The following is a 25273-nucleotide window of genomic DNA, read 5'->3' as shown; positions in this document are numbered from 1 at the left end:
AACAAAAAGCCTACTTTGAAAAAAGAAACAAAAAAGGTAAAGTACTCAGTTAGAAAAGACTTGCTAGTCAAGTTGTTTCAAGCTACACTAATAGCTTCACAAATACTTTCAGGTTTATTAGTCTGTAGCACAGTAACAGTCCTAAGAAGCATCACAATGTTGTGAGCTACAGATGATTCCTGCCCCTAACGCTTCACCCTAATTACAACACTGGTTTAGCTTCAACCATCTATTTCTACTTCTGTACTGTTAGCTTTCTATGCAATTTGTACACCAAGTGAAAGGTGAAAGCATGCAAATTAGTTTGTGCAATTGTTACCTGACTACACGTTTTCCTCCAGAAGGAGGAACATCTAAGGCACAGTAGCTTAGGCAGGCTGTCTTACCTGTGCTCTTTCTTCATCAAATTCCAGGCAGCCCATACCATCCAGTCTCTGTAGATCTATCCAGCCTTTCCAGATTACACAGACACCATTGAGAATCATAGGTGCCTTCAAGTACACCTGAAATAAACGCAAAGCACTTGCTATAAATTTGAAAGCATTACACACATGCCTGCACAATGAAAATAGCAACGCGGGAAGCTTCTGTCTATATTCTTAGAAGAACACCCAAGCCAACCGGTAACATGAAACTCCACTTCACAGCTTCCCCTGCCTCCTTTCCAAGAACTCATTTTAATCAAATGAAAGCTGTAACTCCTGCCTGCTATACTGGATGGAATAAATTTAAGCTGTGTTCTCATTTTCTAAACTGGCGTGCACCAGGATTTGGTTAGAATTCCAGTACTGCTTTCAAATTAAAGTAACCACTTCTCTTGTCAGCTTACCTTTGTGCCACAAGGAGAGTGGCATGCTGCCAGACAGGGAAGATCCTTCACAGCACGTTTAAATGGTTAAATGAGTACGCTCTCCTCCTCCCAAAAACCACTGCATTTTATTCCACATGTGAGTTTTTTCAACCAGAAGCAAGCACCCGCTTCAGCCCTCAGCTTTGCAAGCCAGAATTCAGAGAAATCCATTCTGTGTTCACACCATGCTGAAAATAATAAAGTCTTCCCTTCTGTATGCCAGCATTTGCGAAAGGCTTTTCAAAAGAAGCAACACCAGATGATCAAAACCCACCTCCAGCTTCAATTTGCACAGTGCCCCAAACAGCAGCAAGAACAGTGCACAAGCATAATTCCCTACCAGATAACAGAAGATGATACAGTGATTTAAAATAGAAGCATTTCCCCTTCTAAAGACCAGAGATTATCTCTACACAGGAAATTTAAAAAGAAGCAAAGACAACACTAAACAAGTTTAACACCCTCTATTTAATAAGATCAGTCACACAAAGAATAAAAAACAAACCAAAAGCAACTCACATAGCTGAATTATCCAAATCACGGGGGGGGAGGGGAAGGAGGGGAAATCAGTCTCTAGTAGTTATTTCAGCCTACTTGGCAAGTCAAACCACTCACAAAACAGAAGTTTGTCTCTGCTCAATTGCCAGAGAGGCAAAGCATGCACACAGGCCAGCACCCGTTCCAGATGTAAGGGCTGCCTAGACATTCAAAATAGCAGTCTTCAGAAAGGGCCCAGCTAGCCAGGGGAAATTTCACACAGCATCTCCTTTAATCACTCTACATTCATCCTCTGGCAAGCCCTCAGCAGCAAGATGTAACTGATGTTTAGGGCCATGGGGTGCTTCAAAGCACACTGACTGCACTCACCTGCTCGGCTCCATGCTGGGCAGATCAGGTCACCGGGCAGAAAGAGGGAGGGCCAAGAGTTACAGGTTGTACAGAAGGAAGGTAAATCTTCCTCGTGCAAAGCTGCGCTAATAAAACTAAGCAGCTAACAGCATGAACGTGAGTGGAAGAAAGGGAACAGAAAAATAACCCAAATCTGACTGACAAGTAATGTTATTTGCAAAAAGGTTTGCCCACTGAGCTTAGTTTTTACAACTTGTCATACCTCAGTAGAAATCAACATACACTAGAAGTCACAATTAATACAACATACAGTAGCTCCATAATGATTAACCATTTCAGTCATACCAGATACAACATAACACCCTTCCAACAGTCTTCACTCATTCATCCCACAGGAAATAAATTTGTGGTATGCGTATCATTTAAGTGATACATTTAATTAGCTCAGAAGTGGAAAACAGTTAAAGAGGCCATTAGAATCAAGTGTCATTCCCTTCTAAGAAGGCAGAATCATTCAAAGAGGAGAAAGCGCCCTAAACCTGACAAGGGATGTATATAGTTGCAGTAAAAAATTGTCACGGCAACCCCCAGTATCAGAAGAAGCTGGAGGACAAAAGGATAGAGCTCAGTCCTGCCAAAAAGGACCAGGGGGTACCAGCGGGTGGCAGCTGGATGTGAGCCAGCGCAGTACCCTCACACCCAAAAAGCCAACTGGATCCTGGGCTGCATCCAAAGCAGCGTAGTCAGCAGGGCAGGGAGGAGGTCTGCCCCTCTGCTCTGTGCTGTGAGACCTCACCTGGAGCACTGCGTCCACATGTGGAGTCCTCAGTCCAGGAGATTTCAAGATTTCCAGAATGCATAGTTGTTTCCCTGTCATCTTTTTGGTTTTCTTGTTGTTGTTTGTTTTTTTAAAGTTTGCTTGTTTCTCTGTCTAGGAACCTTACGCTGACGCTGACTGCCACAGAATCCTAGAATTCCCAAGGTTGGAAAAGACCTCCAAGATCATCTAGTCCAACCATGTTTTAGCAGCTGTTGTTCAGTGCCTTGGTCCTTGCAGCTGCCAGCACATGATGTGCCAGCTTTAGGTAGCTCAGTGCACACAGCAGGAAAGTCAGATGCAGCTGCTGAGGGCTCAGTACTTTAAAACCAATGCCTTAAGATAAGCATCACCTGGAAGGTTGAGCAGTGCTGGAAATGCTTTGCGAGTTATCAGAAGTCAAGGGGGAAGAAAGGGAAACAAGTTAGCAGAACTGATGTGACTCCCAATGCCGACTGTCAGCTCCAGACACATGGACCAGCAGCTGAGCTGCTGATAAAGCAGTTCGTGAAGCACCAGCATGCAGCCTGACCCTTCGAGATAGGGCATCAGGTACCCTGCTCCTCAATCAGAGCCCTTCAACCACTGGTTTCAGTAGGCTTTCATTACTACCAGCACCAAAGCCCAGATAATAAACATTTTTCACTCTGAAAGGGTGAATTTCTTAACAAGCCATTTCAGTTTTGAAGTTACCATGTAATCATTCAAATTTAGTATAATTCACATTGGAAGCCACATGTGCTTATGCAGGAACTTTTCTCTCATTAAAACACACAATAAAGCAAACCGGCGCTTTTTCCTTTATTGTAGAGAAAGGAATTTAGACTCCTTTTCCCCTCTCCTCTTTCTGGGGAATGGAAACCACCTAAGACTGGAGCCAAAACCGTTTAACCACACGTTTCCTTCTTTTCAGATAAAGCCATGCTGGTTCCCTTTCAATTTCCGAACCTAACAGAATATTAATAAATTACTGCTCTTGTCTACAATCACATGATGCTAGCACACCCCAAAAGCCAGCACAAAGTTACCTTTAAAGAACTTTCAGAATTCTCTATTTTGAAAATTGCCTTAAGACAACCACAGTAGGACAGCAAAGGAAAAAGCCACCTGATTTCTATAAAGACCCCGATTTTTCCCTTAATATTACTGAGCTATAAAACTTGGATTAAAACCAGATAAAAGGTGACTTTGTTAGACTAACGCTTTCAAGGTTTTGTTGCTAACCCCAGATAACTGCGTCTATATAATCTTATAAACCATCCTCAACCCATCTGGTGCTTTCCCTAGCATCATTTAGAAGCCAGACTTGTAAGAAGCAGCCTACTTAGATTTTGAGCCATAGGTAAACTGCCACATATTGAAATCCGTACTTTTTACTAGTTTATGCCAGCTGAATTTTTATTCAGGTGGCTGTTATGCAAATCTTCATCTCACTTTAAACCAGATTTTCCACTTCCAACTCCCACTATAAATCACTGTAACGTTATTAAAAATATACATTCTAAGACGAAAAGCAGACGTGCTACTTTCATGTCAAAAACAGGTTCTCAGTGCTAGAACAAACACAATGCTTGCTGACTGAACAACCAGCAAGAGTAAACACACTTATCTCCTGGCACACTGTCTGGCTCGAGGATGAATGACACCACACGCACCTTGAGAAGATGCCACACACTCTGTGGGGCTCAAAGCAGCTGAGCTGTGTTTGTGCTTTCCTGACGTATCAGCAGTCCTCTGTGCCACACCTTCACGCATAATGTCTCACTTTCCATACTCTTTGAACTACTAAACATTATTTCTCTTCACCTGCATTTAAATAAGCTGCCCTCTCTTCCAATTCTGACTGAGTTAGCTTTGCTTTCAAAAAAAAAAAAAAGCACAGGCTTGGCTCATGTCACACCATTTGTCCGTATTTCAAAAGCCAGACTTGATTTGAATACAGTGAAACAGGCAAAAAAAAAGAAAAAGAAAAAAGAAAGAAAGAAAAAAAAAAGCTGTTTTAATTGACCTCAGTTTCACATCCTATTTTTGTCCTCTAGTAAATCCTTATCTACAACAGCAGGGTACTGAAGTGATGCGACGCAGATACGCTATCTGTACGCCCCATCCACACATCCTGCAGTTACAGAAGCACTCCTTCTCCCTACAGCAACCGAGCCATTTCCTCCCCCAGAGGTGCACGCAGCTCTCGCTGCCACAGTCCCAGCAGCCATACCCGCTGAGGGGATAAACCTCACTCTCAGGAAACACCAGACCCCAGCAAGGCAGTGCTGCCTCCCCTCCTACTCTGATCCCCCAGCAGCTGGAGGAAAACACCCTCGTTCAGAAGACGCTTGGCTCTGAGGCACCCCTGCCCCATCACACCACCTGCCTCTCAGGCCAGCCACGTACAGCTTTGATCCCACCTTCCCCTGAATCATATCCCACTTTTAAATATTTAGACAGCAGCGACCTTAAATATGGAAAACTGACCGCTAAGACAGAAACAGCCGTAAACATTTACTCCAAGAGACAAAGACACTGAACCAGTCAAGGCTAACCTCATCACTTCAGCTTCTCATTGCATGATTCTCTGCGCGCTGCTGAGTACAAGGAGATTATCTATTCAAACAGGAAATTCTATATTCATTGGTTGCCTTTAACAGAAATCTCAAAGGAGTGCATATATATTTCCAGGAATACAGTGCTGTGGTCTTCCCGTACAAATCTGGTGTGAGTGCTGAGTCGCACCCATTCTCTAGTCACCATGGCTCCCCTGGAGGCTTCCACAGCTGGTCCTAACCAGCGGGCAGAGCATGGGGAGAAGCAAGCTATGAAATTAAAAGGAAAGAAAGAAAATCTCTGAAATCCAGCAACAGAATACATACGCTAAAATCCTGAGTTATTTACAGAAAAAGAATAGTTCTAACGAGTACAATAATATCTAGATTAGTGAAAGCTGACAGCTCCACACAAAGCTTCAGACAACATTTAAATCACAACTTCCAGTATCAAAAAGAAACTGCTGGAAAATAACCAAGCCAGGAATTGAGTTATCAGACTCTGTCATTTCAATAAGTAAATATCAATACAGAACAATTCTCTACGTGATTCTGAAATAAAACCCTTGTAGCATGGCTTTAACTGAGACTGGAGGAGTAAAGAGAAGCAGAGGGAAAGAATCCCACTTAGCCTGTCACACTCCTGGTGACTTCCCCCCCCCCACCTCACCACAAACTGGAAGAGCTCATAGAAGTCAGCAAACATTGACCAATCCTTACATCTCTCATGCTTCAAAGCATCTGATTCTAATGCCTTTAAACACAAAAAGTTCAAGTTATTTTGAAAGCTGCATCTTGAAACAGCTTCCACTCTGCAAACACAAGGTTTTATTGAAGTCTAAACTTCGCACACGCAGAGCTTCAAGTGGAATATCTTCGCAAGTAGTTTGTTAAGAGGCTTTTAAGACTGAGAATGATGAGGCCTACTGTGAAGCATGAAATATTCTTTGGAAAAAGCCCCTCCCAACTTTTTCATTTTCCTCTGTGCTACCTCCAGCAGACAAACAATGCAAGTTGCTAGGCGTTAGTTTTTACAGGCCACAAGAAGAACTTCTGGAAAGTTTAACGTGCAAAATGAAATAGGGCTGCTCTCTTTCATCAGCTATGACCAAGGTCAATTCCTCAAGCAAAATAATATGAACAAAGCACTCTGCTCGCTAATAGTCTTCATCTAGCCTGTTACACTTCAAAAAAAAAAAGAAGAAAATACATTTCTAATGCAGCCTTTTATACTACCATGCTTTAAGATCACAAAAAGCAGTGGAAATATGAACACGCTGTCAGGAACAAATGATCCCAAAGAAAAGAATTTGCTGAAATACGAACTATCCCATGAACTGCAAACAGAACAGTAATAGAAGCAGGCAAAAAGTAAAAATAGCTGCACCCAGAGCTAACTAATAACTGCTATTTGCAGGGCTGCCTTGTGTAAAGCAGTTAGGTCTGCCATTTAACACCACACATCCCTGCTTTTCCCTTTCAGAGCACTGCATCTCTTGTTCGCTCTGCTTCTGTATATTGGAACTCAAATACATTTCATAATTAAAGAGTACTAGAAGAATTGCTACTGTGAAGTAATTGATCAAGAAGATCTTTAATGTAGTCCAACCGCTACTGAAATACTGTACCTGCTAAATTCAGGAATAAGAACACAAGGTTTTCGTGGTGGTGGTTGTGGTGATTTTGTTTATTGAAAACAACACAGGACCTCACATTTCAGACTGAAACCTATGAATTTACACACACCTACCCATACACCGCCTTGTAAATAGGCCATTCCAGTTGCAGCCTGAAATATAAGCTTTACACATCTCACAGTCAAGAAAAAAAAAGTACGTGAGAAACCTTCGCTCTAAGTTCTATTCAGGAACAAAAGAAGTACTTACAGCAGGAAGGGTTTGGACAACAAGCAGTAGTGCTCATGCAGTGCATTTCTTCAGGGAAAGAACGTACTCTGATTCAAATGACAAAAGCAGCTCAGGAAGTACCTGCCACCAGTGCCAGCTCCAGAACCTGACTGTCCGGTACAGCGTGCTGCCACCAGCTCTAAGGAACGCTTCTGCAGCACCATCCGTTTTTACAAGCCTGTGCAGCAAACAAACTCAGCTGCGGACTCCCACTAAAAACATATTTTTAAGTAGTATTAGAGCAGTGACAAAGCCTCTCTCAGCATGCCTTCCATATTACTGAAATACTACAGTGATAATTTTTGTTTTCCCAAGTAGAAAAGCGTTGCTTTGCACTTTACTGGAGAGAATTATTTCACAAGGCGACTTTAGAAATATATAATTTTTTTGTTTGTTTGCTTTGCATAGTTAGCTAAACTATGGAACCATGACTCCTTCTCCCAAGCAGATCAACATCTCATTAAATTATGCAGGTTACAATTTCAGCTTACTAAAAACAAGTTAAAACTAAAAAAAGGCATGAATCATTAACAATGTCAGAACAAATGTGATTAAAATCTGTGGAGAAAGCAGCATTTTATTCCTGGATTAAGATCATTGGCCAGTATTTATGATCAAAAGTTAACACAGAAAAATCTAAAATGCTGCTGCAAAGAAATGATGTGTGTTGTTTAGTAACAAATATACCTACAGATACAGTTCATCTTTCCTAAATACTGCAGTTGTGGCATGGAGCAGGCACCATACACTACGCTTGATTGTGAACATCCAAAAATCCCACCCAATACAAAGCAAAACACAGGTGGCTTGCTGTTTCTTGCAATGACGCTACAAAAAAAGTCTAACGTTTCCCAACATAAGATGTCTCGTGCTCATACTCCCTTCTTACACCTTCATATGGAGGAAACCAACCACACAGCTGGAACGCAGAATTAGCAAAATGCAAGGAGCAGGATATAGGGATCATCTGAAAGGCAAATACTTGCTGGGGTTTTCCCCTGTGAAAACATTCGGGGTCTTTCATCAGGCCACATTTACCACTAGATTCTACGTGAGAAAGACAACTGGATTTTACATCTCCCCTTCTGAAATGCCATGCATTAAAAAAGACCCAATTTTTCTTGCAGTATTTGAAAAGAAGAATATCGCTACAGCAAAATATTGCTCAGAGACAGCTGCAGCAAGTATGCATGCATGTAACTGAGAAACGCTTCTGCTCACAAAGCCTGTTAACTCACAGGGACATACAGAGTTTTCTGCCACGTTGACAAAATTCATTTTCCAGACACAAATTTCAAAACTGGTTGTGAAATTCATTCTTTACAAGCTCTCAGAAAATAGCACGACAAGGCACAGTTATTTTTTAAGCCCTCTTTGAGATTCTTAGTAGAAAGGTTTATCTAACATTATTTACGCCATGCTACTTGTGTACAAATAAACAGTCTCTTAAATCTGTATTTTAAACCAAGAACTTTGAAATGCCTAATGTGAGTGTACTCAGCCAGAAAATACCCGACTTGGGCAATATGGGCAAGCAACTAAAAAAAAAAAATCAAGGAACTGACCTGACAAGGCAGGAAAACTTGCCTCCTCTGCCCTTGTACCTTAATCCCGTTCTTGTGCACTTCACAGAATGGTTTGGGTTGGAAGGGACCTTAACCCACCCAGTTCCAAACTCTGCCCAGAGTCTTGTCTTCTCCAGGCTGAACATCCCCAAGTCCCTTGGCCTGTCTCCATAGAAGGGGTGCTCCAGCCCTCTGAGCATCTTCATGGCCTCCTCTGGACCTGCGCTAACAGCTCCACATCCTCTTTGTGGCGTTGGTCCCCAGGCCTGGATGCAGTACCACAGGTGGGGCCTCACAAGGGCAGAGCAGAGGGGGGGACAACCTCCTCCCTCCCTGCTGCTGCCTCTCTGCTTATGCAGCCCAGGCCACAGTTGGTCTTCTGGGCTGCAGCAGCACACTGCTGGCTCAGGTTGAGCTTAAGTGTTCAGCGCTTTGACAGTCTCCCCTCTCCACCCTAAGCAGGATTTAAGTGAAGAAAGCCCCCAAGATACGCAAATAAACCACACCAAACCAGAACTTACAGAAGAAAGAGGGAGGAAAAAAAAAGCAGCGCAAAAACAGACCAATGTCCCCAGTTTAAAATAATTAAATACTAGAAGAACAGCACATCCACAAAAAAGAACACAAGTAGTATGCCTTCTGATTCTTCTCAGCTAAAGCTACCATTCAAACTAAGAAGAGCCAGGCTATTTGACTGACAAGACGTAAGACCTCGTGTACTGAGTGAGGTTGTTGTCCTTCTGGTCATTATCCTTCAAAGTTGTTCTGAAGAAGCTGCAGCACCCACAGCACTTGAAATCCACGGCTTTTTTTCTGAAACTAACCTAAATATCAAGGTACAGTAACATGACGCTACCAAAAAAAAAGTTAGGAAATCTTCAAGTTTTGCTGTATTTTCCTAAGCACAAACATAGCTGAATCAGGTTCCTTCACAGAAATGAAGCACATACAGTAAGAGGTGCAGTCAAGAATTAGTGCATGAGCATTCACTCAACAAGTAGCATGGCACCAAGCCTCAAAATAATGCGAGTCAGTCATCTTTGTGTTTTGCATACCATAACAACTTCTTAGCTCTCATCACCCCAAAAATTTAATGGCGTCAAAATTATTCTGTAGGAAATAGTGAATAATATATTTATAGCTTTGATTAGCCAAAACGCAGCTAGAATTCTCCCAGCACAAGACCAGAAAAGGGCAGAACAGAACCAAGCATGGTCTGCAGGATTCAATCTCTTCTGCGCTACTTTTTTTTTATTCCCTCTAGACCAGCTACTAATTATTTTTAAGCTTAAAAAAAAAAAATCATAGCAGACATAAGCTGTACTTCCTCAAAAGCCTGAGCCTCAAGTTCCAGATATCAGTATAGAGCTAAAAAAAAATTAATAGCGCTTCCCTAAACGCTTTGTCAAAAAAGTACCATCCAGTGTACTTCACGAACAGTTTGTTGCAAGACCTTTCAAAGTGATCAGGAACACCAGCTTCCAGGCCTGCTACAACTGAAGTCTTGAGTTTTCCTTGAAGGAAAACTGGGCTAGTAGGTTTTACAGTCACAGCACAGGGTGCTGCATTTCCCTTGCTGGAAGTAGCTGGACATACAACGCCTGCCCACTGCCCCATAGCCAAGTGAAAACGCTTTCCCTCAGCATCCAAAAACCAAGAAGACAAACTAACCCAAAACAAAACTGGGAAGCATGCAGGCATTATGAAGAAATCCCCAAACGCTCTTTAGCGGCATGAGAAAAATACACTACTACAGTTGTTTTATTTTGTCTAGACGCTTTCCTGCCTTAGCTTTCCTATTCTTAAGCATTCTTCAGGGTTGTATTTGTTTTCCAAATAGAAAACAAAAAAAGCCCAAGATTGTCTCTAACAAAGAATGTGGGCTTTTTTTTTTTTTCTCTCCTTTTCTTCCTCTCTTCTTTTTCTTTTTTAAAGGAATACACTGGCTGAAAAATAGCTACAAAAAAGATTGGAGGTGATGAGAAGAAGTTGTGAGTGCTTACTCCTCAGTAACCAACAAGAGATGCCACCAGGACATAAAGGCTCCCATTAACTGCTCTGTAGCTGCTTCCTTCCCTAGATTTGAGACATCTAAATACTTTAAGCCTGTGACAGACAGTATTTTGTCACTCTATTTCAGTAGCAAATTCAAGTTTAACAATTCTTACTGAAAAAAATTACTAGTTTAAGAACTTCTGTCTCCTTCTGTAGGCTTTATCTTCCACATTTATGCTGAGATGAACAGACAAAACAACTTGCAAAGTCCCAAGACCTAGAACTCTGGCCTGCAACTGTTTAAATGCAGTATCTTAAATACAATGAGAATGCAGAATTTCTGCACAGACTCCTCAAATAGCTACAATTTGGATCATAGTACAAGTCTAGATATTAATGTGGCACAAAATACATGGACAGTCTGCTCAGACAAAACATCTGCAGCATCAGCTATTCCCCATAAGATGATCCTTTCATTAGTAGTCACATGTGCTTAGAACAGCAATCTTACATGAGGAAAAAAAGCCCTCGTTTTTTCCCATATTATTGTCACAGTACATACTTCATCAGCCCAACTCACTAAACATCAAATACGCAATTATGCAAGCTAATTAGCTCATTTTGTTTCTTGTGCTTTGGACAACAAAGCTTGAAGAAACACTTCAGTAACTTTCAGAAAAATGAGTTTCTTGTAGCAAACCTTTAATCATCTTGCTGACTATTTTTTAGAATATGAAGCATGAAGTGGTTTTTCACAAAGAACAGACAACTTCAACTGCAATGCTTGTACTTCTCTCATTCATTTATAAGAAGAGTAGAGAAGCATAACATTAACGGCTTTGTTTAGTAAGTGGAGACTGATATGCAAACAAGAGGATTCAATAACCCAAATGTCTGGATTTGTTCCAATATCTTTGCTGTGCAGATCTTAAGTACTGCTTTCATCCACACTACTCCTCCTGTATCGCTGGTTCCCAAATGCAACATTTAGCTCACCAATTTACTCTGGTTTTGTTTCTCTTCGGGGAGATTTTAAGAGGACGGTATGACTAATTCTGAAGCCTTGTCTACAGAACTCTAATGGATGCACTTAGACCACTACAGAAAAAGGGCTGATAAGCAGGCATCCCAAATAGCACAAACGTGCTTTAAGAGTTGTTCATAAGCATTGTTTCAAAGTGGCATAATCACTGCATGTACCGTAACACACAAACAAGGCTGCATGCAGCGAGAGAAGTATTTGGAGGGCAAGGAGAGAGAAAGGATTAGGGGGAAAAGACAGTGGATACTTGTCACATGAGAGACATCTGCTGTGACTCATGCTCTAATGGAGGAGAGCACCCTACGATAAATCAGTCTTCAGGAACAACTGTCCAAACCTCAGCCTATGACCGCCTGTGAGCGCAGGACAATATGTACCTAACAAGCTCTAAAAATTTCCCTTCCCCAAAAACAAGCTTCTAACCTTTAACAGTGAGCAAACTGGATGCAGATATAGCCATCTGCTAGTTCTGAAGGAAAAAAAAAAAAGTTAAGCTACATGCTATGACTACTCAGCTTAAAAAGGAGTTTCAATTAAGTTGTTCTCCTCCGTGCAACGGCAGGTCATAATAAATACCACCTCAAAGTATCTAGGAAAAACAAGAAAAAGTTTTTCTCCATTAAAGAAAAAGGCTAAATGAGCATAAACAAAGAAAACGATATCACTGTGAAGGAAAAAAATCAGTAACTTGAGCAGTCTCTGCTACAAAGAACATCTTAAAACACAAACCCAATAGTAAAGTATAGAATCACAAACATCTATACAAAACTGATACTATACTCAGATCATGTAGATGATTGTGGATGAAAACTGGTGAAGGGGACCATCTAGGAATGTGGATTCTTCTTATACAGTAAGCCTTGGTAGGACTTCTGCCACACAACTCCAATAAATAAGTAAATAAACTGTTCTGCCAGGCCAAGTATGAACCAGTTACAACACCAAAGCTATCTACCTGCTGTCAGAACAAACGCATGCTGACTCTGGTTAGCGCTTACAGAACAACCTTGAAAAAGCCATAAAGGAACGTCAGCAACACAGGCTTCGTGAGGGCAACAACTTCTCCAAGCTGAGGCAGGCCCAAGCCCCTGAAAGAGGCTGAGCAGCTGACAAGCCTTCAGCACCCGCCACGCTCCATTTCACAGAAAAATCCACAATGTTTTGGGGTTGTGGGGTCACCTGGGAGAGCTGAGAAGGAAGAGGAACAGTTAAGTCAAAGCAACGTAGCAACACAGGAACAGTGGTAACAATACTATGTCTAGGAAAGGGTGCTCGGGGAAGGCACCAGCACCAAGGACAGGCCCCAGTCACATCTCCATGCTCCTGTGCTAAGCTGAAAATAAGGCAGAAGAGGAATTCCACATCATCCTGCTAACGCAAAGGGAGAGAACAGCTGCTGAACATGGCTAAACACCTGACCCTAAAACACTGCTACCCTAATCCACCTCTGCATTAGCGACTAGTGTAAAAATCAGCCAAGGATCGGACAAACCTACGCAAGAAACCTCAGCTCCCAAGTTTTCATCTGAGGAGCATGAAGACCACTCTGTAGAGAAACCACTTATAAGCAGGACGGCTCCTGGGAAACAAGACATCCTCACATATTAAGACACAATCCATTACAATGTGCACAGTACTGCTTCAATGCCAACATTTGCTACGTTTTTACTTAAGTTATGTCTCACACGCCCCCAGTATGCCACCCCTATTAGAAATGGCTCCAGAACTTCTGTTAGGTGACATCCAGCTCTTCAGGACTGTAGCACTGTCTTCAGCACCTTAAACAGACATGTTCCCAATCATGTGAAGGAGCATTAAATTACCACAGACAAGCAAAATGACTAAGTCTTGATGACTGTTATGGACACATGCATCTCATGGTGAAGATGGTTTACCACGCATGGTGGTGTGCTAAAATATGAACATTAGTTAATATGGCCCTAAAACACATTTTTCCCCCTAAAATCCCTAGCATTTAGTGCATGGGTACTTAGAAAAAGTTAAAGCAAAATCCCTTTTGTCCAGGCACTCAGTGTTGTAAAGGGAATACATAACTGCTCCATACCACTGCTAGCAATGACATTTTAGATGGGGACAACGCGCAAGTCTCAGCTACTGATGGACTGAAAATACAGGAGCTTAAAGAATACAGCCACTTAGCACCTCAATGAGATTAAAAAATGGAAGCTGAAACTATAAACAGCTTTCCCTGATTTGTTCAAAAGTATACCAAAAAACACCCAAAACCACCTCAACCAAGAAATAAAAAGCTGCTACTCCCATTTCATTTGAATGAATTAATATTTCATCTAATTTCTTCAAAAATAGGCATAACCAAATTAAGCCTTGACTTTCCAAGGAAATTCCAATAGGTAAACTACAATCCTGTTTTTGACTGTAAATTGTATTTGCTCAAAAAACAGAGCAGTCAGTACATCATTCCAATAGCCTGTGAAAGTTTACTGCTGACGTCAGAAAAAGTTGATCTGGGGACAATTCCTATTTATCAAGCTGCAAGTTCCACTGAGAAAAGAGGTCAAGAGGAAAACTGGCACTGTTGACTGCTATTTAAATTTAGTTTTTTACTCAAATACATCTCCTTTCTTTCTCACTATGCTTCTGTAGTGACCTCAGCACGACACAAAAATCACCGGATTCATCCAAGCACTTAGAAACAACTTAAAGCTAAATAAGTTTCCTAGTTATAACAAAAACACCACATGAGGAGAAACTCAGCACCTTCAGGAAGAAAACTGGAGCCCAGTGTTCTTTACTTATGGCTAGAACAGAGTTAATGGTACATGAGCAGAACTCCTAGCTGCGTTGCACATGTGGCACGCCAGGTACCCCAAATCAATTCAAATCCTGTCTGATGTTCTTTCCTCCTGAACTGTGGAGTTTACAGTGTATCGTACTAAAATAAGATTCTGGTTTATGAGCAGCTGCTGCTGAACAGCAGACAGGAAGTTAAGCTGCATTAGAAACGAGATAGAGAATAGTATTAGAAAGGGGAGGGGAAGTAAAACAACTTCACACACTTCTTCAATGTGGTAACTGATATTTAAACAACGAAAAGGAACACTGAGAGCTAACATGCACTGAGGCTAGAAAGACCAGGCTGTACATACAGCTTCAAGTTTAAAAAATAAAGAATGCAAACATTTCATCTTATCACAAAAAGTATAGAAAATAATCTACGAAAAAAGAAGTTGATCGCCTCACAGTTTATAACAAAACAAGGGGACTTGCAATAAAATTTTAAGAAGCACTGGCACCCTCACATACACGCTGAGCTAGAAGTTCATACGGGATCGATATAGGACTGAAGTGAAAATTAACAAAACTCCATGAAGCACACGAGAACAAGTTTAAATAATTAATGATACCAGGGAACCAAGGAGAAAATAAAGTTCTCTGTTTCACTCCAGGATTCAGTTACAGGAGATTTCAGGCAACAGATGACGTTACTACACTGTTTGTCTCTGAATTTCTTAAAAACATTTATTTGCGCATTCTTGAAGGAAAGAAGAAACGGGCATTAGTTGACAACAGACAGGGCCAGGACGCCTGTGATGACGAAGGCATCCAGAAAGAAGACACGCGTTCAAGCTGACACCCTCCCCACCCCACACAAGATGGTAACAAAATAGCGTTCTAGGATTTTCACAGCCAAGGAGCTTAGGGAGCAGCTTTTACTGCCATGTATTCCTTTGCTACAAGCTCAAATACACAACTACATTTGCTACAGGACAAAGACTGCACAAGAAGTCACAGCCGCTTCAAATAAAAGGAAGATGTCTGAGTTTAAAATGAGCAGAAATATGAAGAGAACGCCTAGCTACTCTATTTTTGAACAGATCAGGTACTCACTAGAGGCCTCCCCACCCATCACAAACATCAGAAATGTCACATTAGAAGTCAAATTAAGCATAGGAAAAACCCCTGAGTTAGGAAATACCAGACTGAAAAACCTCAGGCTGATTAAATTAATGTTCAGAGTCCCGAGTTCCAGGTGGATTCACAAGGATCTCTCTCTTTTGGAAATTTAAGAAGTAATTCTAGCAGATGCCGCATTGGTGACTTTGTCAAGTTGCGTACAAAGCTGCTTGGGCACAACAGCAACACACAAAGCCTGGATAAACTATTTTGGGCCATCACTTGCTTGGCGAAACACTGAAGCAGAATTCCAGAACAGAAATATTCTAGCACAGTAAGTTTATCTACATGCCAGATCTCAAACTAATGCCTAAAATAATAATTAACTGACAGCTCCCCCCATAGCCTTTTTTATTCACATAATTAAAAACATGCCCTGCTGGCTGGAGTCCAGTGATGAACAAACACACATTATGCACTGCCTGAAGAATCAAAGCTCATAAAACAATGTTGCACAGAGCTACAAAAAATCACATGGTTTTAAGAGACTCCTGAAGCCTGTGAAAGAAATTCTTAATAAAACCAGGCTACAGAAATCTATAGAGAAGAAAAATCTCAGACACTTCAAATGATAAAACACTTAAACTGTTTCTATTGATAACATAAGCAGCTCTCTGCCATTCTGCTTGCTTACTTCTCTCTGAAGTTATGGGAGTGGCTTTCAGACAAGTTTAATTCTGTGCAGAGCAAGCCCGCATTCACATGCGATTTACAATAGTGAAGTGTGATTACAATGGCGAATTTGTGCTTTGTTCATACTGCAGCATAGCTCCAATCCCATTTAACAGCCTGCCCACCTCCAGCCTGATGCAGAAGAAATCTTCTAAGCGATTTAGTGAAGCACTCTAGAATTTACTGTAAACAGACATAAAACAGGGAGCGGCACACATTAACAAGACTCATGTTCTATTTTAATACGCAGCGCGTCTGCCCAGTTCTTACACGAATTATGACAACACAAGAGAATAGACGAAATACTTCTCAGTACTTGAAGACATCATTCAGAGAAAACAAAAAATTAAAAACATCACAGAAGTAAATAAAATTATTTTTGAACTGGCAAGGAGAGAGACTTCAGTCTTCTTACACATCACAAGAAAAATTCCTCATTCAATTGTGAGCCAGAATCAATATTTTTCAATAAGAGCCAGATTCAATTCAGTTTCCTTAGCAAAGCAGTCAGTACCCAGCACAGCCAACTTCACTCCTTCTCCCCCAATTTGTCAAGCTTCTGGAAGCCTCACAGGACTAAATGGAAAACAATTTTTTTCCAAAAAAACTCATTAACTTGAATTCCAAATACCATATCTGCCCTCAGGAATTTTTTTTTTCTTCCAACCAGGTTTTCCTAGTATAGGAAATATTTATCTTCCACCTAGCAGCATTTAAAAAGAACCAATATGCCATTAAACCTGAATATGCTTCAGATATTTCCTCCAGCCTGTTAGACTTGATTGCATTTGCTGCTACTTGTAACAAGAGTGGGCATAAAGTTTTAGACAAAAGGAAGAATTTTATAGTCTCTTGAAATCTTTAAAGTCAAAAGACTATACAAAATTAAGGCTAAGGGGGCTCAAGTGCTGGTCCAAACCTATTGAGGTCAGCAGAAAGTCTCCTATGGACTTCAGCCATCTTTGGGTCTACAGTAACATAGCTAAGAGACAGCATCTACATTTTTAAAGGTATATTTTTCCTGTAAAAACAGAACCAGTTGTAAGTTATTTCAATAACTTTACTCTGACCAGACTTTAAATCCAACAGTTTCACAGTAGCATCACTGTCATTAAGGAATTCGCACTTTCAATATCAGTTCATCAGACAGCCACCGCAGAAAAGAAAAATAAAATCATAAATGAACTTTGAAAGCAATTTTTATTCTGTATTATCACTCACAGTGAAACTGAGGGAAAAAAAAAAAAGATTCCATTCAACAGCATACTGAATTCTTGCTGTATCAACTGGCAGCCTGAGACCCAATGAAGTAACCTGTTCAGAATGCAAATTTGCATTTGTTGATGCCAACTTGCCGGCCAAGGTCTAACTTCCATACCATTCTAGAAGCACCTACTCCATATTAGCAAGTTAAATTGATCCCCAAAATTTTACCATACCACGACCACAGAAATATAGTCCTGTTCTTCAAAATACTAAAAAGCCACTAGGAGTGGTCACGTGTTTCCCTCCAAAAATATGAGCATGCTATAAAACAAAATGATATCAGTTTATCCAGCCAGCTCGTAGCTGTACTCACATGACTACCTACATGCAACCAAAAGTGAGTTATCGGCAATTCAACATCATACATGCAATCCATACTAATAAGACCATCAGCACAGTATAAAAATGTCTTTCAGTGGCAGCAATTTCCTTCTTACCTTGCCTCCTTCTCTCTCAAAGTCAACATACTCCCGGGTCGGTGTCTGCCGCTGCTCCCCCTGCCAGCTGGCCGGAAAAAACTGGAGAGACAGATTGGTTCCCGTGGCCACAAAAGCCTTTTAGAAAAATCAATACAAACAGGATCAGGGAGCAAGACATTACATAAATTATGCAGGCAGTCATTTATTTTTACATCAGTTTATGTCTTAAGCTAGGCAGCATAGAGAATACTTAAAGTCAAAAACATGCACTCATCATTTTTCTTAAGTATTAAGTTACAAACATCTGATTCCATTTTGACAACATTTGCCATTGGCTGCTTTGGATATAAAAGACAACATGGAATCAATACACCCTTCAAATCAGTTTTGCTGACATTAGAATCTGTCATTTCGGTTCTGTCTGGATACCCTACACCAACTTAGGATCTGAAACATTAAAAATTGCCCATGCTTTTTAAAGAGCTTGCATATCTCTAAAAAGAAGTACTTCTGAAGGAAAATGAACTCCAGGGACCTGTTACTAGGGACAGCTTTTTTGAAAGGACTCGCTTCTTAGAATATATACTTGCACCTGGACATACAGTTCTCTGAACTGAAACAGAGATATTCCTCATTTACAGTCCACAGACAAGTAAGAGTCAATACAGCTCTATTAAGCTTTGCAGGACTAAGTCCTGTTGTCACATTAAGACACCAGTGAAATCCAAGATGCTGTGTCAGAGAGAATACGCTGGAGCAGGAATTCTCAGCAGCAGCCCTTCGTAAAATCATTAAAGGGACTAATTATTGGAAAAAGTGTATGCTGCTACCAAGTGAATGTTTCCTACAGCTTCAAATGAAAATAAGATTCTGTTTTCTTTATAAACTCTCTGTATTTATTTGCACATCTTATCAGCTCCAAGGAGTGCACAGCATGCCAACTTCTAGATCGGGAGGCATTTCTTTTTCTTCCCGCCAATGGAAACCTGATTCAGGGTATTTCCCTTCCCTGGTACGCTACAACGTGTCCTGCAAACATGCAAATCCTGCAGCGTACCCAGAATATAACTCTGCTCAAAATCTCAGGGTCAAATATAATTTGTTGCAGTCAAATAATACTGTATCGATTACCAGGATCACTTAGATTTAAATGGTCATTATCTCAGAATACAATTTTTCTTGAAAGCTATAGGAATGCTGCTCTAACAGCTGTCTTTTCCTGACAGGCAGATTCTTTTCGAGCAACCCAGAATTCAGCGACTTGGTGGTATAAATATGACCGTGCTGCTATCCATGACACAATAGCTCTACATGTTATTTAAGACAGTTCCGGTCATGTACTGCAACACTGTCACAGGATTAATACCTCCCATTTTGAAAGTAGAAGTGCTTTGTCTCAACTTATCCCCCTCAACAAGGGAGAATAACACTCTGCAATCAAGTCCCATTTCAGACTACTTTTAAAAGCAACATTTTTTTATTCAATTTTATTTTATTAATCTCCTGTTAAGCTCATTCTCATTGCCATTAAAACCGAAGAATCCATTCTGCTCGCACTGAAGTGATATTGCACTGTACGTTAGTATTTCTTTGCCATACAATACCCAAAGGCACATTTCAATCCATGTAACAGAACCTTCAATGCAGCATTTGCACAAATATAAGGAATTAAAGCTGTGACGGCTGCAGACCATCAGCATCTGATTATCTTTCATTATCCCCTTTGCTATTCAAAGTAATTCTGCTTACACAGAAACAAACAAAAAAAATACTGAGCATTTTTGACTCGCTCTCACCACTTTGCCTGTTCAAGAACTACTTTCCCATCTCTGAGTATATTTAGCAAATATATCTTTTTTGCTCCTTAATTTGTGCACTTAAAACCAAGTGTCAAGGAGCGAGATGCTGGAGTGCAGAGCAGACGTCTGCAGTGCTCCAGACCACTCCAGATCCCACAGGCCCCGAGGGCACTGGGCAGGAGAGCTGCACTCACTCCCTGGGAAACTGAGCAAGATGCAGAAGCATCCCGTGCCTAAACTTGTGCTGGACGACCGTGAAAAAGCATGGGAAAATATTAGAGAAAAAAAGAAAATGAAAGTACGCAAATTTTCACATCCTCACGGAGTCATGCAGGCAACATTCAGGCCCTAGGTGTCTCAGAAGCTGAGCGGCAAACTTACTCTCTCAATTTTTGAAGCTTGTTTCCTCTCTTTGTGCGGATAAAACCATCCAATTAAAATACCCTGCCTTAAAATCATAGGTCAATACTGAAAAATGCAAGAATAGCCTCACTAGTAACCACGAGGAACTACCCTCGACCCAGCATTTTCGTTGTTATTGTTACTAAATAAATAAATACATGAGAATAACAATAATCAGACCACCACTCCGGTAATAAAACTGAAATTAAGTACACTGTTATTTGCTACACAGAGCCTTTTAAAGCTCAGTCTGAAGTGCTAGAAGCCCACCAGGTAGCATGAGGGTGGTACGACCTACATCTAGACAGTGTAAACGCATGTAAACACCCTGAATCAAGCACAGTTCAGAAGTCTCCAAAAAACAAAATATACCTGTAATATTATTCTCAAGTTATCAAAGCAATTTAATACTAGTGAAGCAGTAACCTGATTTGGTTTTCCACGTTTTCTTTTCCTATTAATAACAGTAACTCTTTTCCTTACTCAAACAAGAGTTATTTGATAAAAGCAAGCAACAACCTACTGCCAGGTCTATGTTAGAGCCCTCAGCTCCTCTCTGTTCTCATTTTTTTGTCTGCTGAAAAATATGTAAGGTCATTTACTGAGACTCCCTTTGGAGATAAAAGACTAAATCCTTGATGTCTGGAAAAACATTCAAGATGAAAAAAATAAGAAACGGCCAGCTCTTCCTAACATCAGTCATTACACACGCTGCGTCTCCAAATAAACCCGACTACTTGTGCCTTGTTCACAGAACAAAACCAGATGTTTCAGATCAAGAAATGCAGAGGCTGTTTTATAATTAAGTAGATGAAAAAATATGTAGAACAGACATTGCTGGTGGCTTCCCTTCCAAGGGATGGGGCTCTGGCTAAGACAGACAGCACGCTTGGAAGTGCAGAGGTGAAACTACAATGATTTCTCATTTACAGAAAAAACTGTTTATATTGCATTAGAAAGCCAGTTAGCAGCTGAATGCCTTTTGTCCCTTTTTTTTCCCCTTTCGAAGGGAAGGAATGAGGCACTGTGCACTTCCACCTGCTCAGGAGCCCCACAGGCCAGCAGCCTGCTTCCCTCACCTACCCATTGTTTCCCTGGCGACTTTTTAACGCCAGCAAACACATACACAATGAAAAATGAGTGTAAAAACGCAGCAGCACAGGATGCAATACCACCAGTAACAAGCGTGGGTAAGTTTAGTTAAAATAAAGTTCCTTAGTAAAAAGTAAGGGTACCCTACTCACAACTACCCGTGAGTGCGATCCGTTGCGGCAATTAGCACTCAACTGCATTTCACAGCGGTTGTGCACGCAGGGTGTCATCGTGAACTGAGAGAGCCTAAAGAGCCGTCCCAGACCGAGCATGGGGAACGCACGGGTCTGCCTGCGGGAAGGAAACTTCTACCTCGCTCTGTCATAAACGGAGAAGGACTGACTTATGCGTGCGCCCAGCTAAGAGTTAAGAGCAGCGCGATGTGACACAGCGGTACGGCAGAGACGAACCAGGAAACAGCCACTGCCTCGCCGCGCTCACAGCCACGCTTCGCTCGGCTTCGGCTCCGAGGAGTGCAGCCTGCCGCCCGGTGAGCGAGCAAGGAAAGTTGCCAATACCGAGTTGGAAAAGCGTCCGATTTAGCTCGGGCAAGCATCACCCGGCTCGGGCAGGACTTTTCTCCAGCACCTTATGGACAACGTTACTCGTTCCGGAAAGGCGCTGCTCCCTCCGGGAGCCGGGCCGGGAGCCGTGCCCCCGGGAGCTGGGGGCAGCGCGGCCCGAGGCGCGGACAGGACCCGGCGCCCGGCGCCCGCCTCCCGCTGACAGGACGGCAGGGGCCGGGGGCGGCACGGCCGGCACTTACGATCTCGGAGCGGCCGTCGCGGCAGGCGTTCTGGAAGCGGGCCTGCCTCTCCTCGTGGGGCCGGTCCCTGAAGCCGGTGTACTTGATCTGCGGGAACAGGGCGCAATCAGAGCCGCGCCGATAAACGCGGCGCACAGACTGCGCTCCCCGCCCTCCCCGGGCCCTCCGCGCAAACTTTCCGCCCGCCGCCGCACCTCGCACTCTCGGCTCAGCTTCCTGAAGAACTCCTCGTTCTCGAACTTGCTGCGCTGGTCGGGGACGACCCGCGGCATGGTGCCGGGCCGCCGCTGCCCTCCGCCCGCCCCGCGCTGTCCCGCCCCCGCCACTCGCCTCGCCCTTTGTTAGCCCCCGCCGGAGCCCCCCCCCTCCCGCTCCCTCCTCCCTCTCTTCTCCCCTCTCCTCTGCTCCTCCCGCCGCGCGCGCACAGCCGCTGCCGCCGCCCCCTCTGCTCTCCCTCCCTCCCCTCCGACTTCCTCCCCGCCTCGCGAACTCCGCCGAACAGCCGCGCCATTCACAACTCCGCGCCGCCGCCGCGCATGCGCCGCGCCGCGCCCTGGGGGCTCGCGCACCTCCCTCGGAGGCGGGAAGGGGGGAGCGGGGGACGTCGTCCGCCCGCAGCGAGCTGCTTCCTCAGTGCTGGGTGAGCGGGGAGCCCCTCGCTCCTCTCAGCCGAGGCTGCTCCGGCGGTAGTTTCCGGCTTCATACTGCGGGGGGAGCGGCCCCGGCTTTGCTGGGGGCGGGCGGGCGAGGGAGCGGGCGCCCTCAGCCCCGCGGTGGGCGCAGTCCTCTCAGCCCCCCCTCAGACTCTTCAGCTCTCTCAACTCTACAGTGAGCACAGTCCTCGTGGCCCCCTCAGTCTCTTCAGCCCCCTCAGTTCCATCAGCCACATTCAGCTCATTTCCAGGCCCAAAACAGCACCGAGCGCCGCTCACCTCAGCCCTTGGCCAGGGCCTTACCCCTGCGGGACGCGCACCACCTGTCCCAAACCCTTGTATTCCACGCTCACCTCCATTACTGATTTTTCCTGCAGCCCTCCCCTGCTCCTCAGCAGCCCAGGAGTGCCGTGAGGGTATAGGTGCCCTTGCCAAAGCGCTTGGGTAGCGTGGTGCCTATTGCCAGTGTAAAAATATTAGAGCGTATTAGATCTTTTGATAAAGAAATGAGGTTTTCTAATCTCTCAGCGTTACAATCTTAACTTTACACGTACTCATGCAAATTGGAAGAGGGCGATGCTAAGGTTAGCCAGGAGGCACGATCTGAATCAAGTGCGAGCAAATTAATAAAAATGAGGGAAGCGTCTGTATTCCCTAACTGTGTACAGACTTCATCAAAAAACTGCTGACGTTGTGTTCTACGTGTAGAAAAAAAATTATATGGGAAGTTTAATTCATTTAGGCAATAACTCCAGGTGCGTTTAAGCTGTATCTTCCCACTGTCAGTGTGTTACTGTGCTGCAGATACACAGGTACCTTCAGAAGCTGAAAGAAGTTTAAAAACATTTCTTCAGTAACAACCAAATCTGAAACAAAACTGCACTGAGATCAAAAACATAGAAATATTATATATTATCTTGATTAATTTAGATTAATACCAACCCTTAGGCAAAACTCTCATGAATGCCAGGCATATTTAGAGGTGCCCAAAAAAGAATTAAAAAAAAAAAAATAATCCATATCGCTATTCATCTTGCAGCAAGATCAATACTGAGTGCACAGACCTGCAGGAGAGCTGCCAAGTCCATCGGGTAGAAATCCGCCTTCTTAACCTCCAGTAATCTGTCACCACTCGGAGCACATCACCCAGCTCCTGCCTCCCCCAGCGCCAACAGAACAGGCCTTTTTCCAAACAACATTTGCAAAAAAAAAAAAATGAAAAAATTACTGAGCTCAAAAGCAAAGTGAGTGGTTGTGAAGCCCTGAAATAAAAACCGGGAGCCATAATCACTTAGTGAGTTGTGGGGTTTTTATTTTGTTTGTTTTCTTTTTTGTTGTTGTTTGCGTGTTTTTTTGTCCTTGTCCCATATTTTTCACGACTTTGCTTGGAAACAACATCAACTTCGACTGCTTTCCTCCCCGCAGCCCTTTGTTTAGTATTTGTCATCCTGGGGTTCTCATCTCTTCACTGCAAAGTTTTCGTTTTAAATAAAGTGAGTCAACATTACTGGAAAGTCTGCAACGGATCAGTCCCTGCCTCCGCCTGTTGCCTCCCTGGGTCTGATGCAGAAACAGAATAGCAGGCAGGGGTGAGATGGAAAACAGCCCTGCTGTACCATATTATTCTTCTGGGTTTATCTAGTTTCTCTAGGCTGAGTTGAATTTAAAAAAATGAACTTCTGCTCTGAAGAACATCTCCTTGGTGAAAGGATCTGATTCCTGTAAATGGTAACAGATACACCTGGGGAAGAAAAATAACGTTGACTTGTTTTCTCATCACAGGAAGTATATAACTTTGGACCAGTTGTTCTGCTCACTACCCTTGTGCAGCCCCAGTGCCTTAATAAGGCAATTCAGGTCTTGAAGATAGAGAAGTTCCTACTTTTTTATGCCTAGCCAGACAGAGGAGAGGCACACAAATTAGCACATTTGCTGCATGAAAGGCTGCACATAATTCCAGTAGGTTTTTACCCTGTTTGGCCACAGTGACTGGCCCCTGGCCAGGCAGTCAGAAGCAGCTTTGCAGGTGGTAGCTGGGCAACATGGGAGGGAAAGCTGAGGTTATCGTGTTGGAGATGGGATACAAACTCGTGGGGATTCAGCAGCTCACCACACTGCTTTTTGCTTCTACTTTTTACTACTGAGTCAGCAGCGCATCAAAACAAGCCAGAACCTTCTTGCTTGTGCATTACCAAGCAAAAGTTCTTCCTAAAGGAACCTCAGTGATGTTTCTGCAAGCCCTCTCAGTGTGGCTCAGGCTGCTCCAGTGTTAGCAGAATTACCTTGGTCTGCAGATCCTTGTGCTGTTAATTCACAAGATGAGAACTTCGTCTGTTCATCGGGCTTCTGGGTGAGTCACCTTCAGAAAAGAGAAATGGTCAGACCTGGAGGCACACTGCCTTCAGAGCCGTTTCTTTTCAAAATAAGACCTAATGTGTTTACAGCGCATGAAGAACTGAGGAGGAATGCCACTAAAGATTTTCAGAGTGGATGTTTTTGAGAAGAGGAATTTTCTTCCAGTGACTAGTCTTGTGTATGCTGTTGTTACCATGGCCCTTCTCTACCATGTCTTTGAAATTTCTGGTTTCCCCTAGGTAGCAGTATTTGATGAACAACTGTGTGGTACAGATGTTATATCATTCTCTAGACTTTGTGCATGTGAGATACTAATAAGCGAGACTCCTATGTATCCATTGATCTATG

The 25273-nt window shown here is 42.8% G+C and overlaps 1 protein-coding gene and 1 long non-coding RNA gene across 3 annotated transcripts in view; one reads left to right on the top strand and one right to left on the bottom strand.

The window, feature by feature from the left end:
• CBFB (core-binding factor beta subunit) overlaps positions 1–22276 on the bottom strand; it is a 42359-nt gene extending 20083 nt beyond the window's left edge. Inside the window, exons 1-4 of one of the 2 annotated variants that reach the window (XM_021408799.1) lie at positions 22112–22276; positions 21918–22004; positions 17877–17993; positions 387–503 (exon numbers count right to left, since the gene is read on the bottom strand). In XM_021408799.1, the coding sequence (XP_021264474.1) occupies positions 387–503; positions 17877–17993; positions 21918–22004; positions 22112–22189 (399 nt within the window). In that variant the 5' untranslated portion in view covers positions 22190–22276. The remainder of the gene's footprint in view (positions 1–386; positions 504–17876; positions 17994–21917; positions 22005–22111) is intronic. The other variant, XM_021408800.1, reaches the window with a different exon arrangement.
• LOC110404471 lies at positions 22350–23857 on the top strand. The gene is made up of 2 exons (XR_002442265.1): positions 22350–22557; positions 23610–23857. It is a non-coding gene; the product is annotated as an uncharacterized LOC110404471 (long non-coding RNA).

Source organism: Numida meleagris, chromosome 10, assembly GCF_002078875.1.
Source record: "Numida meleagris isolate 19003 breed g44 Domestic line chromosome 10, NumMel1.0, whole genome shotgun sequence".
In the NCBI taxonomy this organism is placed as follows: Eukaryota; Metazoa; Chordata; class Aves; order Galliformes; family Numididae; genus Numida; species Numida meleagris.
This window is presented reverse-complemented; position numbering and strand designations above follow the sequence as displayed.